The 13,297-nt window shown below is 44.5% G+C and overlaps 1 protein-coding gene across 2 annotated transcripts in view; it reads right to left on the bottom strand.

The window, feature by feature from the left end:
* Positions 1 to 7,281, bottom strand: part of creb5b (cAMP responsive element binding protein 5b) — a 559,467-nt gene extending 552,186 nt beyond the window's left edge. Inside the window, exon 1 of one of the 2 annotated variants that reach the window (XM_068059425.1) lies at positions 7,165 to 7,281. Coding sequence is in view for 1 of the 2 variants with exons in the window: in XM_068059416.1 (XP_067915517.1) it covers positions 4,325 to 4,375 (51 nt within the window). In the remaining variant the exon portion in view is untranslated. Of the gene's footprint in view, positions 1 to 4,324; positions 5,287 to 7,164 lie in introns of those variants that run through there. The other variant, XM_068059416.1, reaches the window with a different exon arrangement.
* Between the last annotated feature and the right edge of the window lie 6,016 nt (positions 7,282 to 13,297).

The raw sequence follows: 13,297 nt of genomic DNA, 5'->3' as shown, positions 1-13,297 counted from the left end.
ACATTCACAGCAACAATACTACTTCCCTCAAATTTAAGTTATTTCTTTGAAACAAAAATCTCAAAGTTATTTTATAAGCAGGGGAAACAGGCTTAGGTTAAACAGAGGATTCTTAATTATGAAGCCAATGTGTGAACATGTGTGTTGTTGAAAGGGGAAAAAAACAGTGAATGTTGCAAGGAATACCTGGAAAAATAGAATATTTAATATATGATTTGGGTAAAATAGTTTTTAAAGTGCATGTCAATACATGCAAACATTACATTTCAGCACTGAACCAACTAGAAGTAGAAACTGGAATCAAGAGGAGAAACTGTTAAATAATTGGAATGAAGCATACTTTCCTTTCACTTCTGAATCCAGCCCAAACAGACATGAATTTCTGATACCCATAAGGATTCTAAGTGAAATGGGATTATGCAGTCTCAACCCAATCTATGGTCAATATAGGCCCACAGTGCAAAGGTGCCCATGTTTTGGTACAGATTTCACTGAGTTAGAAATTGCACTCTGAGGCAGTAAGAATTGCTAGTGTTGCAAATTATATAAATCAATTATGCAATTGGATAATTATTTGAACAAGAATATTTAAGAATATGAGGATAAGGAAGGGAGGTGCTATTACAGTAGGTAGTTGCAGTTGAAGATCTAGCACCAGCATGAGCACAACTTCTTCTGTACTGTAAATGACGTGATTCTATGAATAGAGGGTACTCCACTGAGGTTGGGTTTAACATTGCTGGGGCAGACTTTGGAACTTCACTTTGTAAGTACCGGTACATCTCACGTAGGAATGCTTGATACTGACACATTGGGCAGAATCGCAACTGAATAAACCCTCTCACAGTGGGAGGCCAGTAGCCGGTTGGGAAACCGTTTGCAATTTTAGGGGGCTTTACTGTGGCTCTTTAACTCATCCACAGCCTTAGCAACCCGTTTCCGTGCCAATCAGAGAGGGCGAATGGGATAACGCACCAAATTTGTCAAATGAAGGATTTTTAGTTAAAGGGACCCTGGTAAGGGTCAGAATGGCTGAACTGTAGATCGATTCCTGTGGCTTTAGCGACCACAGGAATGGAAAGGAGACCTGTGAAGGCTGCCAGCCACCACACCACCGTGCCCCCCTCCCCACTGCCCCCACCCTCACCGCTCTCTTACTCTTACCTGGAGATCCTGCTGCAGGAGCTATAGGACTGAATTGAGGTAATGTTTGCCAAAGACGGGAAAAAAAGACCAGCCTCTCCAACCAGCGGGCGTGGATGGAAATGGCCAACAAGGTCAGCAGCAGGAATGTGGTCCTTCCAAGCTGGAGACAATGCCTCAAGAGGTTCAAGGAAGTCAGGAGGGCAGGAAAGGTGAGTGGCGTAACAATTTCAGGTGCCAAACACAAACTCTCTGACTTTCCCAACATTCTCCTGCACAACACTGCTCAGACCAAGACACCTTACAGCTGCACTCATTCCTCTCTCTCCAGGCACCTTCTCACATCCCCATCTGAACAGACATCTTTGTGCCATCTCACACATATGGCTTACAGTCATCCTCCACAATGTTGTCCTTCCCTCCTCGCCAAACAATCCATTTCTGACACTCGCAACTCTCTGCTTTCTCTCCTTGCAGAAGAGAGCACAGAACTCCAGGGAGAGGCAGAGAACCAATGGGGGGATGGTGGTGGGCTGTCTAATGATGGCTATCTTGATGGCCACTGGCAATGCATGCCCACCTGATCCACTGGAAGGAGGTCGTTCCAGGAGGCTACAGATGTCAGCAATGACCTGCCGTGAAAGTCTGAGCCTCATGAGGCACTACTGCTCACACATGTCAAGAGAGCTGATCCTCTGCCTGTAGACACTATGATGGGGGTCTCGCCTCCTTCGAGCTGGATCTCTGTGTCCATCCCCACTGTCCTGTGGAGTGGCATGTGGCTCAGGAGAAGGCAGCTGGTGCTACTCCTGCTGCTCCTTCTCCTCTTGTTCCTCATCAGAGTTCCAAGGTAGAGCTCCCATGCCACAGTGAAGGTTGATAGCAGGGACGTGCAGCTCAAGGTGTGTGCTGTCAAGAAGTTGGAAATCACTGTCAAGCAGTAAGAACACACTCTCATCAGAACTGCTGTGAGCCCCAGCCTCTCACCTACGCATGGCTGCAGCTATTCAGTTCCACTGTTTGAAGGCTTCCCAGCCTGTCCGTTTCACGGAAGAAGCACTCCCCACTGTGCTCTCACCTGGTTGATCCTGGCAAGTTGCACAGTGCACAGGAAACCCATATGCTAGCTTTTAAAGTCAAATTGCTGGGTTAAATTTAAAGTTAATTGCCTGTTTGTACATTGTAATGCCTCACCCAACCGCTGCGTGAGGCGGGAGGGGTTGGGGTTCCTCATTTGCCTGCATTCCCGCCCTGGTTAAACCCAGAAGTGAGCAGGATTATGTCAGGATCCCAATGCTACTTTTCAGAGATTTACCCCCCATCCAGACCTGACTCCTCTTGGCAGTTAAAATTCTGCCCATTGTCAAAAGTGAAGAGTTATTCAATTCCCCTAAGCTAATGTTCCTCAATTTGAAAAGCCCCAGATTATATGAGCTAAAGGGAGTAAAAAGAGTGCTATTATAGTGAATGTAAATATTTTTTTTAAATACAGCTAAAAACACTAGGAACAGACTTTCCAACTATTTTTGTTGCTGTCCATGCCAATCAGAGACCATTAAATTTATTTGCCATCCACACACCACACTCTTTGAGCTACAGTGGTTCTTAGTGAATAGGGTGGGAGAAATAGGACAGCACAGCAATTGATCATTCTAGGAATGATAACAAAAGGAAAACTTTGGCTCTTGGATGAAGGAATCAATTCAGCAAGTGTTATCAATGCTGGAGATATGTAATTGACTGTGGTGCAACCACAAGTGGACATTAGAATACAATGATGATGCGTTATATATATATATAAAATTGAGTTACTATGTGACTGCCCATTTTGAGATGACATTTAGTCTAGACAACAAACTGTCTGCTCTGGTTATTCATGAGCACCATTTTCTGATTGTTTTTTGCTAAAAAAAACTATAGCCGAGACCAAGTAGTTCTGAGGTGCAGGTTCCTTTGGTCTCCTATTCGGCGATGGGAGTGCTCCTCTCCCAATCACCCACTTCACCCACTTGGTACTTCCTCTTCACAGCAACTCCAACCTCTTGTCCCCCACTCAAACCCAAGTTTTAAAAAGAGGGCTGCTGCTCTCCCAGCCTTGATGCCTGGACTGCCTCTCTCCTGTCTGTGCTCCTCTCCTCCCCAAGTCTAGCTGGTCTTGCTTGAATATTCCAGCTCTGCTCTTGGCCTGAGTAGGCCTAAACTAGGCCCTGCAGTTTAACTGCAACCAAGCCAGGTCCAGGACTTTATAACTTCTGGGCCCACCAAGTTCGAAATGGAGTGAAATTATATTCCTAAAATGAGGATAAGGGTACTGTTGAGGTGAAAGGGGTGAGAAGCCCTGTCTGGGCATAGATCCTGTTTTTGTATGGGAGAGAGGGAAACAGATTCTGTTGAGAGAGGTGGAAGAGACAAGAGACAGAGCCTCTGTTACAAAGTGCAGAGGGAGCAGAGAGCAAAACAGAGGAGAGAGATCCTGTTGCACTGGTAGGGGAAAAGGAGAGATGCTCTTGGTGTCCAGAATGCAGGTGCTGTCAGGTATTTAGATGCTAACAGAGATGGTTTAGTCAGCTTCAAATCCATAGCAACAAAATCATTCACTGCAAACAAAATCAAAGGAGACAGAAGCGAAGAAAGGCCTTACTGTACTCCAGATAAATTTGTAAACACACTCTCCCTTCACCCCTGAGCGAATTATACATAGGACATCCCAGCTTTATGGTTCAGAAAAGCAAACATATCAATCCCCAGAATGCACTAGGTCCCTCCCCAGGAGAACTCAACCTTGTAAGCCACACTACTGGGAAAAGAAATAGTTGTTAATATTGTAGATTTTAGTTACCAAACCTGTTTTTTCACTACTGAAATTAGCCAGGAACCATATAGAATACAGACCTAGCCACACATTAAACAGTTTGGTAGCACAAATGTGTGTGGAAATCTTCCCTTTAATGTATTGTTATTTAGTGTATTCAACAGGAAGTAATGTGCAACAAGCTCCCAAAAAGCTGAGTCTTCAGGTTCTCAGCACAAAAAATGATTACATTTATATATCGCACTTTCTCACATTCTCAGGACAACTGCTTCACAGCCAATGAATTATTTTTGAAGTGTTGTGCAGGCAAATTGCAATGATTTGCACACAGAACCCACAAACAGCAATAATGAGATTATAACTAGTTACCTTGTTACTCGGCAAGACATCAAATTGGACTATGGGATTTTTAACATCCATTTGAACAGTACCTCAGTTCTGTATCTGTAGGAGGGCACCTCCAACAATCCCTCACTACTGTGCTTACGAACTCTCACTTTGAAAGGCTGCGTTAAAGCAGAGCTGACCATGAATCTCCGAATACAGGTATAGATGTCAAGTCTCGCTCATCTAATAAATTGAAGGGCAATGAGTTTGTTATCTTTGTACTTCATGAAGTAGAATTGAATTTCAAGGTTAATACCCGTATGGAAATCTACCGTATGTCTCTAACCTTGAATATTTATATAAACCTATATTACAACCTATATATTATACAAGCTAAGGATGTCATATTGCAAATAACCATCCATTTTTCTTTGAATTGTACCTAAAAACGTTAGAGGGTTGTGATCCGACTACCATTTGGTTTCCCAACTCATCTAGTACTCTACAGTTACTGCTCAGTGGGAGAGCCACAGTACTTTTTGATCCATGAACTCAACTAATATACAATTTGTTCCTCCTGGGGTCTGTACGGCAGAACACCAGCTTGAATACAGTAGTGGCCTGTGTGTATAGTAAACACTGCGCCATCCAGTTCTCTCGATCGCGCTGACTTCATCAACAGTTCAGTAAGTGCAGACGCTGCAAACTTCAATTTAGGTATTTATCCATGTGTCTGGAACTCTTAGCATGCCACACTAATTCTGTGAAACGTTTTGCAGTTAATAAGTGGCGGCTAGTGCAATTTGTTCTCGATTCAAAAAGCTCTGCACGGTGTTTCTGAAGATTCGTCGAATGCAAAGTCGCGAATACACTGGTGTCTCTTGAAACGTTCAACGATAAAATCTTATAAATTAATTAAAGTTGCCCTTTTCTCGGGGTCTTCACATTTCACCCTAAATGATTGTGAAGTGAACTCTTCCTGGTCTATGAGCCGCTCTTGCTGCCAGCACGAACGGAAGTGTTTGGCGGTCAGACTTTCTGCAACAGTGCGCGCGCGGTCCCTAGCGATGGTTCTCCTAACACAGGAACTCGGTTACTTTCAATGCAATAGTTCTAGTTATTAATGCATTTTAAACTTTTCATTTGCAACTTTCGCAGGGCGCAGGATAAATAATCCCACCTGTATGTTGTGAAGTTGGCATGGGGCAATCGAACTTTTTCACCACTTTCTCCTCAGAAATGAGCCTGAGGTGAGAGTTTCCCGAACGCGCCGCGCCAAACTCTCCAACTGCAAAAACTGAGCTTGGCCAGGTGGCCAACCTGAAACAGTAATGTTGAAGAATTCCTCGGCAATCTGGCATTCAGAAACTGTTGTGAATAATCAACACTGCAAGTGCAACAACAGTGCCTGTCTCACAAGTTCAATATTTGGAGTTGGTTGTTCGACAGTACTGGTACTGTCGATCTGCTGTTATGTGTGATTTTGTACAGCTCGGCAGGAATGCTCAAACTCCACCACTGGAAACCCAACTGACTGCTTAAGCCAGGATTTTTTTCACATTACACCAAAAGAATTACACTTAGAGTAAAACAAATATACGTTGTAAAACGAAGCTTTAATCCATTCACTCGTGCATGGTATAAATTCATACTTCCCCATTTCTTGCCTCTGAAAGTTGCTTAAAAATTTATCAGTGGTGGTGACGGGTGCTGCAAATTCAAGACAAACCAGTTCATCAATAATAGAGAATACGTTTCAAGTCTGAATGTATCGCTTTACAAACAAATACAGTAGCTATTGAAGGATGTAGGGGAAAGACAGAATTATACATAAGTTTAAATGAAAATAACTTTGGAAAAACACTTGCTGAGGTTATTACAACGTTTAATCTTTAAATTTTTTAATGGATGGGCTTTAAAAGGAGAGCGCTTTGTCAGCAGATCTGGCCCCCTGATCTCTCAATATCGCAGGCTGTTAATCAAACATACTTAATAGGCTGCAGAATGACGTAATGGCCAACTATAACCCGGTTCTCATATAAATTAACAAAATACACTTAGTGGTAACAACTTGAAATGAACAAAACTAAATATATAGTGCTCTATGGACCGCAGCAACAAAGGGTATAGTCAATCAGAATTTTAAAAATGTTATAATATAGACGCAGAAAAACTAAATTCAGCAACTTAAGAGTTCTAGAACAGTCTTTTGCTAATCTGAACACGTGTAAAACTCCATGTAGTATTATCAAATGTACACTTTTTGTATTCAAAACTCATTTAGGAAGCATCCAAACAAGAGTACCTTCATTCCTATAACGTATAACAGGTTCTTTACTTAGAGTGACTTGACAGCAAAAAACTAACATTAAACTGTTATAAACTGAAGATCAGCAGTAATTTGAAACTAAAGTTTCAATTTTCATCATCTTATGTTTTCACATAGTTTTTTTTTCCTCACCATTTCTGAAAATTCCCATTCGCCGTCCCTGTTCTGTGAAGGAGACGATGTCACAAGCCAGGATGCCAGACAAAAACAGCGCAAGAATACTAATGACTTTCCATACAACAATTCTCAAGAACTTTCATTTAAGCACACTTTTTCCATAAAAGGGCTCATTTTACCTGACAGTTCCTCACAGTTTTTAACTTATTAGCAGCAACTAGCAACAGTTTAGAAACCTTAACACACCCCCCAGTGCCCGCACCAATACAGTTACTGTTTACTATTTAACATCAGCAAAAAAAGAGGAAAAATTTGCAAACAGATGCAAATTAACAATGTTTTACAGAAACAACTCAGTTGGGGAAGTGCACAAAAGGGTCAAAATACCTGAGAGGTTGTCGTCCTTGTGCCCTTTTGTAATTTTCCAATAACTTACCGAAACTCAAATAGAAGAAGCGGGTCTGTGAGGAACCACGTTGGACTGAGAGAAGATTACAATACATTCTATTTAGAGAAGCATTACATCACCCTCTGGTGACGTCACGTGGGATTCCTGAACTTCTAAATCATTGCAGTCCCAAGGCGAGCGGCGCTCGAGCCACAGCCACAGAACGGAGAACGCGCTCAACGTAATGGCGTCGGCACGTAAATGGAAACGGCGCTGGTACGCAACAAAGGGGCAATATGATGGGGAAGGAGGCGTTTCCTTAATGATCCAGAAAGATACACTGTGCAGGGGTGGTAAGGGAGCTGGTTGATGTATGGAGAATTTGTACTGAAGTTTCAGCCACAGCTGAAAGTAGTGGGCAACAGAACAGTTTTGCAATTAAAAAATGTTATTGATTTTACCATGGATACGAAATTGGCTAAGGGACAGAAAGCAGAAAGTTGAGGTGAACGGAAGTTAATCAGACTGGTGGGAAGGGTAAAGCAGTGACGCCAGGAATCGATAGGAGGATGACTGCTCTTTTTGATATATGTTAATGAACTGAATTTCGATCCAAAGGGCATAATTTTGAAGTTTGCAGATAACACAAAACTCAGAAATACAGTAAACAATCAGGAGGATAGTAACAGATTTCAGCAGGACATAGACTTTTGAAATGGACAGACGTAGCAGATGCAATTTTACATAGAGAACTGTGAAGTGAATCATTTTGGTAGGAGGAATTAGAAAGGGCAATATAAACAAAATGGTACAATTTAAAAGGTGTGCAGGAACATAGTTGTGGCTCAGTGACGTCTTCGCAGTCCGACATACTAAGGATCAGCAAATCCTTTTATGCTGGGCTGTATGACGCGAAGCCCACTGACAGCAGAGCCTCCCAGTCCTTCCTGTCATCTATCACAGAGGTCTTAGATGACAGCAGGAGGGAGAGACTGGACAAGCTGCTAACTCTGGACGAGCTGACAAAGGCCGTTGAGTCCTTCGAGACGAGTAAAACTCCCGGAAGCGACGGCTTACCGGTCGAGTTGTACTCGGCCCTGTGGGACTGGGTCAGCCCAGACCTGCTGAAAGTATACGAGAGTATGCTCCTGGCCGGCAGCATGTCAGAATCCATGAGGAAAGGCATCATCACCCTCATTTACAAGCGGAAGGGGGAGAGGGCAGAAATCAGAAATTGGCGGCCCATCTCACTGCTTAATGTTGACTACAAGATTCTGTCCAAAGTCATAGCCAGTCGAGTCAAGTCTGCTCTGGAGTTGGTGATTCACCCTGATCAGACCTGTACTGTACCCGGAAGGAAGATCTCTGATAGTCTCGCGCTACTCAGGGATACGATCGCCTATGTGCGGGACAGGAGGGTGGACACCTGCCTCATCAGCCTGGACCAGGAAAAGGCTTTTGACAGGATATCACACACCTACATGATGGACGTGCTTTCCAAAATGGGGTTTGGGGAGGGAATCTGCAATTGGATCAAACTGCACTACACAAACATCAGTAGCGCAGTCTCAATCAACGGGTGGGAATCGGAAAGTTTCCCGATCCAATCTGGAGTGAGACAGGGCTGTCCTCTCTCCCCGGTCTTGTTTGTTTGCTGTATTGAACCCTTTGCTGAGTCTATTAGGAAGGATGCGAGCATAAGAGGGGTGCCAATCCCAGGCAGTGGAGGCACTGAGGTTAAAACCTCCCTGTACATGGATGACGTCGCCGTCTTCTGTTCGGATCCGCTGTCTGTGCGCAGACCGATGAGCATCTGCAACCAGTTCGAACTAGCCTCGGTAGCCAAAGTTAACCACGGCAAGAGCGAGGCCATGTTCTTTGGGAACTGGGCTGACCGATCCTTTGTCCCCTTCACCGTCAGGTCAGACTACCTGAAGGTGCTGGGGATATGGTTCGGAAGGGCCGGGGCGTGCACCAAAACCTGGCAGGAGCAAGTAGCCAAGGTACAACACAAGTTGAGCATGTGGGGGCAGCGATCTCTCCATTGTGGATAAGAACCTGGTCATCAGGTGCGAGGCGCTCACGTTGTTGCTGTACGTGGCGCAGGTCTGGCCCGTACCCCACTCCTGCGCTGTGGCAGTCACCCGAGCCATTTTCCGCTTCATCTGAGGATCCAAAATGGACCGGGTCCAGAGGGACACGATGTTCAAACCTCTGGATAAGGGCGGGAAAAATGTACCCAACGTCGCCCTCATCCTGATGACCACCTTCGTGTGCGGCTGCATCAAGCTGTGTGTAGAGCCCCAGTACGCAAACACCAAGTGTCACTATGTGCTGAGGTTCTATCTATCCCCGGTGTTGCGAAGGATGGGCCTGGTCACATTGCCGCGGAATGCTCCATGCAGTTGCACCGTGCCATACCACCTATCCTTCGTGGAGCAGTTTCTGCGGGAAAACACCTTTGACCACCGATCCATCAGGCAGTGGTCTGCACGGAATGTCCTCAAGGCCCTACGGGAAAAGGAGACTGGGGATCCTGTTGGATGGTTCCCCGAGCAGACTGCCAAAGTCATTTGGCGGAATGTCTCATCACCAGAACTTTCAAACAAGCACCAAGATGTAGCTTGGCTGGTGGTGAGAAAGGCCCTCCCCGTCAGATCCTTCCTGCACGCCCGAAGTCTCGCTCCCTCTGCGCAATGCCCCCACGGTGGCTGTGGTGGGGATGAGACGGTTGCCCACCTCCTCCTGGAATGTGTCTTTGTAAAGCAGGTGTGGAAAGAGATGCAGTGGTTTTTGTCAAGGTTCATCCCAAGCAGCTCTGTAACACAGGAGTCTGTGCTCTACGGGCTGTTCCCAGGGACGCACACCGAGACAAACATCAACTGCTGCTGGAGGACTATCAATTCGGTGAAAGACGCCCTTTGGGCTGCACGAAACTTGCTGGTCTTCCAGCGCAAAGAGTTGTCCACCACCGAATGTTGCAGACTGGCACATTCCAAGGTCCAGGACTACGTGTTGAGGGACGCACTAAAGCTCGGGGCAGCCGCAGCAAAGGCTCAATGGGGAAAGACCACAGTGTAAGGTCCCCCCACCAAGCTGAATGGAGGGGCTGGATCCATGGGAAACCCCTCGAACTGTGTTGGAAAAATTTTTCATTTGCTGTAAAATGTAAAAATGTTAATGGCATGACAAATGAAATGGAAGGGTTGTGAGGCAACTCATGATTGTATTGAAGGAAACTGATCTCCCTTGCAATGTTTGTATTTTTTGGTGCTGTTTGAAACTGTTTGGCAATGTAATTTTTACAGATTTTTATGAATAAAGTATATTTTGGAAATTAAAAAAAAGTGGTTTCTGCACACAAATCTTGGAAGATTGCAAGACAAGTCGAGAAGGCAGATTAAAAAAAAACTGGGATCCATGGCTTTATAAACAGAGTGTTACGGCAATGGTGCGATGTAGATGGTTCCCACTGTTAAACCTGACTACAAAAAGTGTTTTATTAGGGTTTAACCCCTTGGTGTTTTATTTTTCAAATAAACAGACAGCAGCAAGTTTTCTTGTAGGTTTTAAAAAACAGAAAATCAATAGTTTATTGATTAATACACTTTATCCAAAAATCATCACAACCGCATCCACTTACGCATTTGCTCGCACGCACACAAACACACACAAAAACACAAGAAGAGACAGATAGAGAGGGAAAAGGGAAGTGGAGGGGGAGGTCACAATAAACCTGTTGAATTCTCTTGATAATCAAGTTCTCAATGGGTGCAGGCCTGAGATGACTGTAGATTTCTCTCTTGATTGAAAATGCAGTTGAAAATGGTGGGACACTTCTGCTTTATTAATCTCTGAATTTATTAATTCCACCAGCTGTCATGGTGAGATCTGAATCCGTGTCCCCATTATGGCATGACACGGGCCTTTTGGCTTGCTGTAAACAAGCTGCTAGATGCTGTTCCTCTTTCTCTCTCTGGCTTTAGGCTGTCTTTTTAAGGTAAAGCTGTGTTACTTCTCACCTCCTGGTAGGAAACATTCTCATCTCTTCCCTATGGTGATCACACAATGGCCCAGGATGTGGCTACTTCACACCTTTGTTTCAGAAGAAGATATTCAATCTGGACTGTTTTAGGATGGGGTGTAATTGGTACCTCTTAGCTTTGAAGATTTGTCCTTTGTCTTTGTCAGACAGTTTGAATACACAAAGGCCTGTCGCTTTTCTTTTGGCAGCCATTTTAGACCACTGTTCACTTTTTAAAATAAAGGTTAATTTCTTTCAAAGACAAAGTCAGTTTTTCATAGCTCTTCAGAGATAATCCATAGTTTGAATCATCACACTTTCGATGTGTGTGACAAGAGGCATGGAGTACAAAAACAAAGAGGCTGTTAAGGGAAGACAGTGGCGTAGTGAGAATGTCACTGGACTATTAATTCAGAGGCCCAGACTAATACTCTGGAAACACGGTTCAGATCGCACCACGATGGCTGATGGAATTAATAAATTTAATTAATTCATGGAAGTATGTAATTGAAAGCTAGTTATCAACCATTAAACTACTATTGATTGTCGTAAAATCCCATCTGGTTCACCAGTGTCCTTTAGGGAAGGAAATCTGCCATCCTTACCTGGTCTGGCCTACATTTGATTCCAGACTCACAGCAATGTGGTTGACTCTTAACTGCCCTCTGAAATGGCCTAGCAAGCCATTCAGTTGTACAAAACCACTACACAAAAGTTGAAAAGGATTAAAACTGGATAGAACACCCTGCATCAAACTAGACACTGGATATGACAATGGCAAAGCCAGCCCTGTGAACCCTGTAAAATCCTTCTTACGAACATCTGGGGGTTAGTACCAAAATTGAGAGAGCTGTCCCACAGAGTAGACAAGAAAGAGCCTGAAAGAGTCATACGGAAACATACCTTGCGTCCAATGACCCACACACCACCATCACCATTCCTGGTATGTCCTGTCCCACCAGAGGTGACGCACAGTGGTATACAGTCGAGAGGAAGTTGCCCTCGGAGTCTACAACATTGACTCCGGACCCTATGAAGTCTCATGGCATCAAGTCAAACATGGGCAAGGAAACCTCCTGCTGATTACCGCCTACCACACTCCCTCAGCTGATAAGTCAGTACTCCTCCATGTTGAACACCACTTGGAAGAAGCACTGAGAGTGGCAAGGGCATAGAATGTACTCTGGATGGGGGACTTCAATGTCCATCACCAAGAGTGGCTCAGTAGCACCACTACTGACCGAGCTAGCCGAATCCTGAAGGACATATCTGCCAGACAGAGCCTGCGGCAAGGGGTGAGGTAACCAACAAGAGGGAAAAACCTACCAGCCAAGCGTTGTCCAACCTTTTCGGATGGAGGGCTGCATTACGATTTTTGCTCAGCCCAGGGATTGGTGAGCAAATTTTGAAAGATAAAGACATTAAAAAATTTTCTCTCTAATAAAAACAACAACAAATTGTGCATTTTCGTGAAGAAGCTTTAAATGAGAAGACTAATTTATTGACTTACTTTCTCGTCACTATATTGAAGACTGATTTAGTGACGTACTTGGCATTGTTTTTGCTTGCAAAGTAGTCAATCTCTGCCCATACTTGATGTAGCAATGCAGAGTATTCTGGATAGGTATCCATCTGTCAGGAGTGATCTTGATCTCTGTCTCTCTCTCTCTCTCTCTCTCGCTTTCTGTGCTCCCCCCCTCTGTGTTATTCCTTCCCTGCTCTGTGTCATCCTCACTCTCTGTGCTCCCCCCACCGACCCCCCATTTCTGTCCCCCCTCTCTCTCTCTTTCCTCCCTCTCTCTTTCTCTCTCTCTCTCTCTGACAGTTGCACTGAGCAGGAATGCTCAGCACAGCAGCTTGTGGTTGGCCATTTTGTTTGAAAACGTCACGCTGAGTTTCACAGCTGACAGCTGCTGAAGCAGGAATGCACTCACCAACACCGGACAGATTCGGGGTTTTCCAGTGGGCTTTTTAAAAAAGTCAGAAAACCTAAAATCTGTTCGATATTGGGAAGCATGTTCCTGCTTCAGCAGCTGTCAGCTGTGAAACTCAGCACGATGTTTTTAAAAAGGCCGCTCTGCAAGAAGAAGACATTGGGAAATTTCCCGTCTCCAGTCACAGAGCCCTACGAGGATGAGTAACAGCCCTGGGTACAGT

Source organism: Heterodontus francisci, chromosome 2, assembly GCF_036365525.1.
Source record: "Heterodontus francisci isolate sHetFra1 chromosome 2, sHetFra1.hap1, whole genome shotgun sequence".
Taxonomy (NCBI): domain Eukaryota; kingdom Metazoa; phylum Chordata; class Chondrichthyes; order Heterodontiformes; family Heterodontidae; genus Heterodontus; species Heterodontus francisci.
The sequence above is the reverse complement of the archived record's forward strand: the minus strand, read 5'-3'. Positions and strand labels throughout refer to the sequence as shown.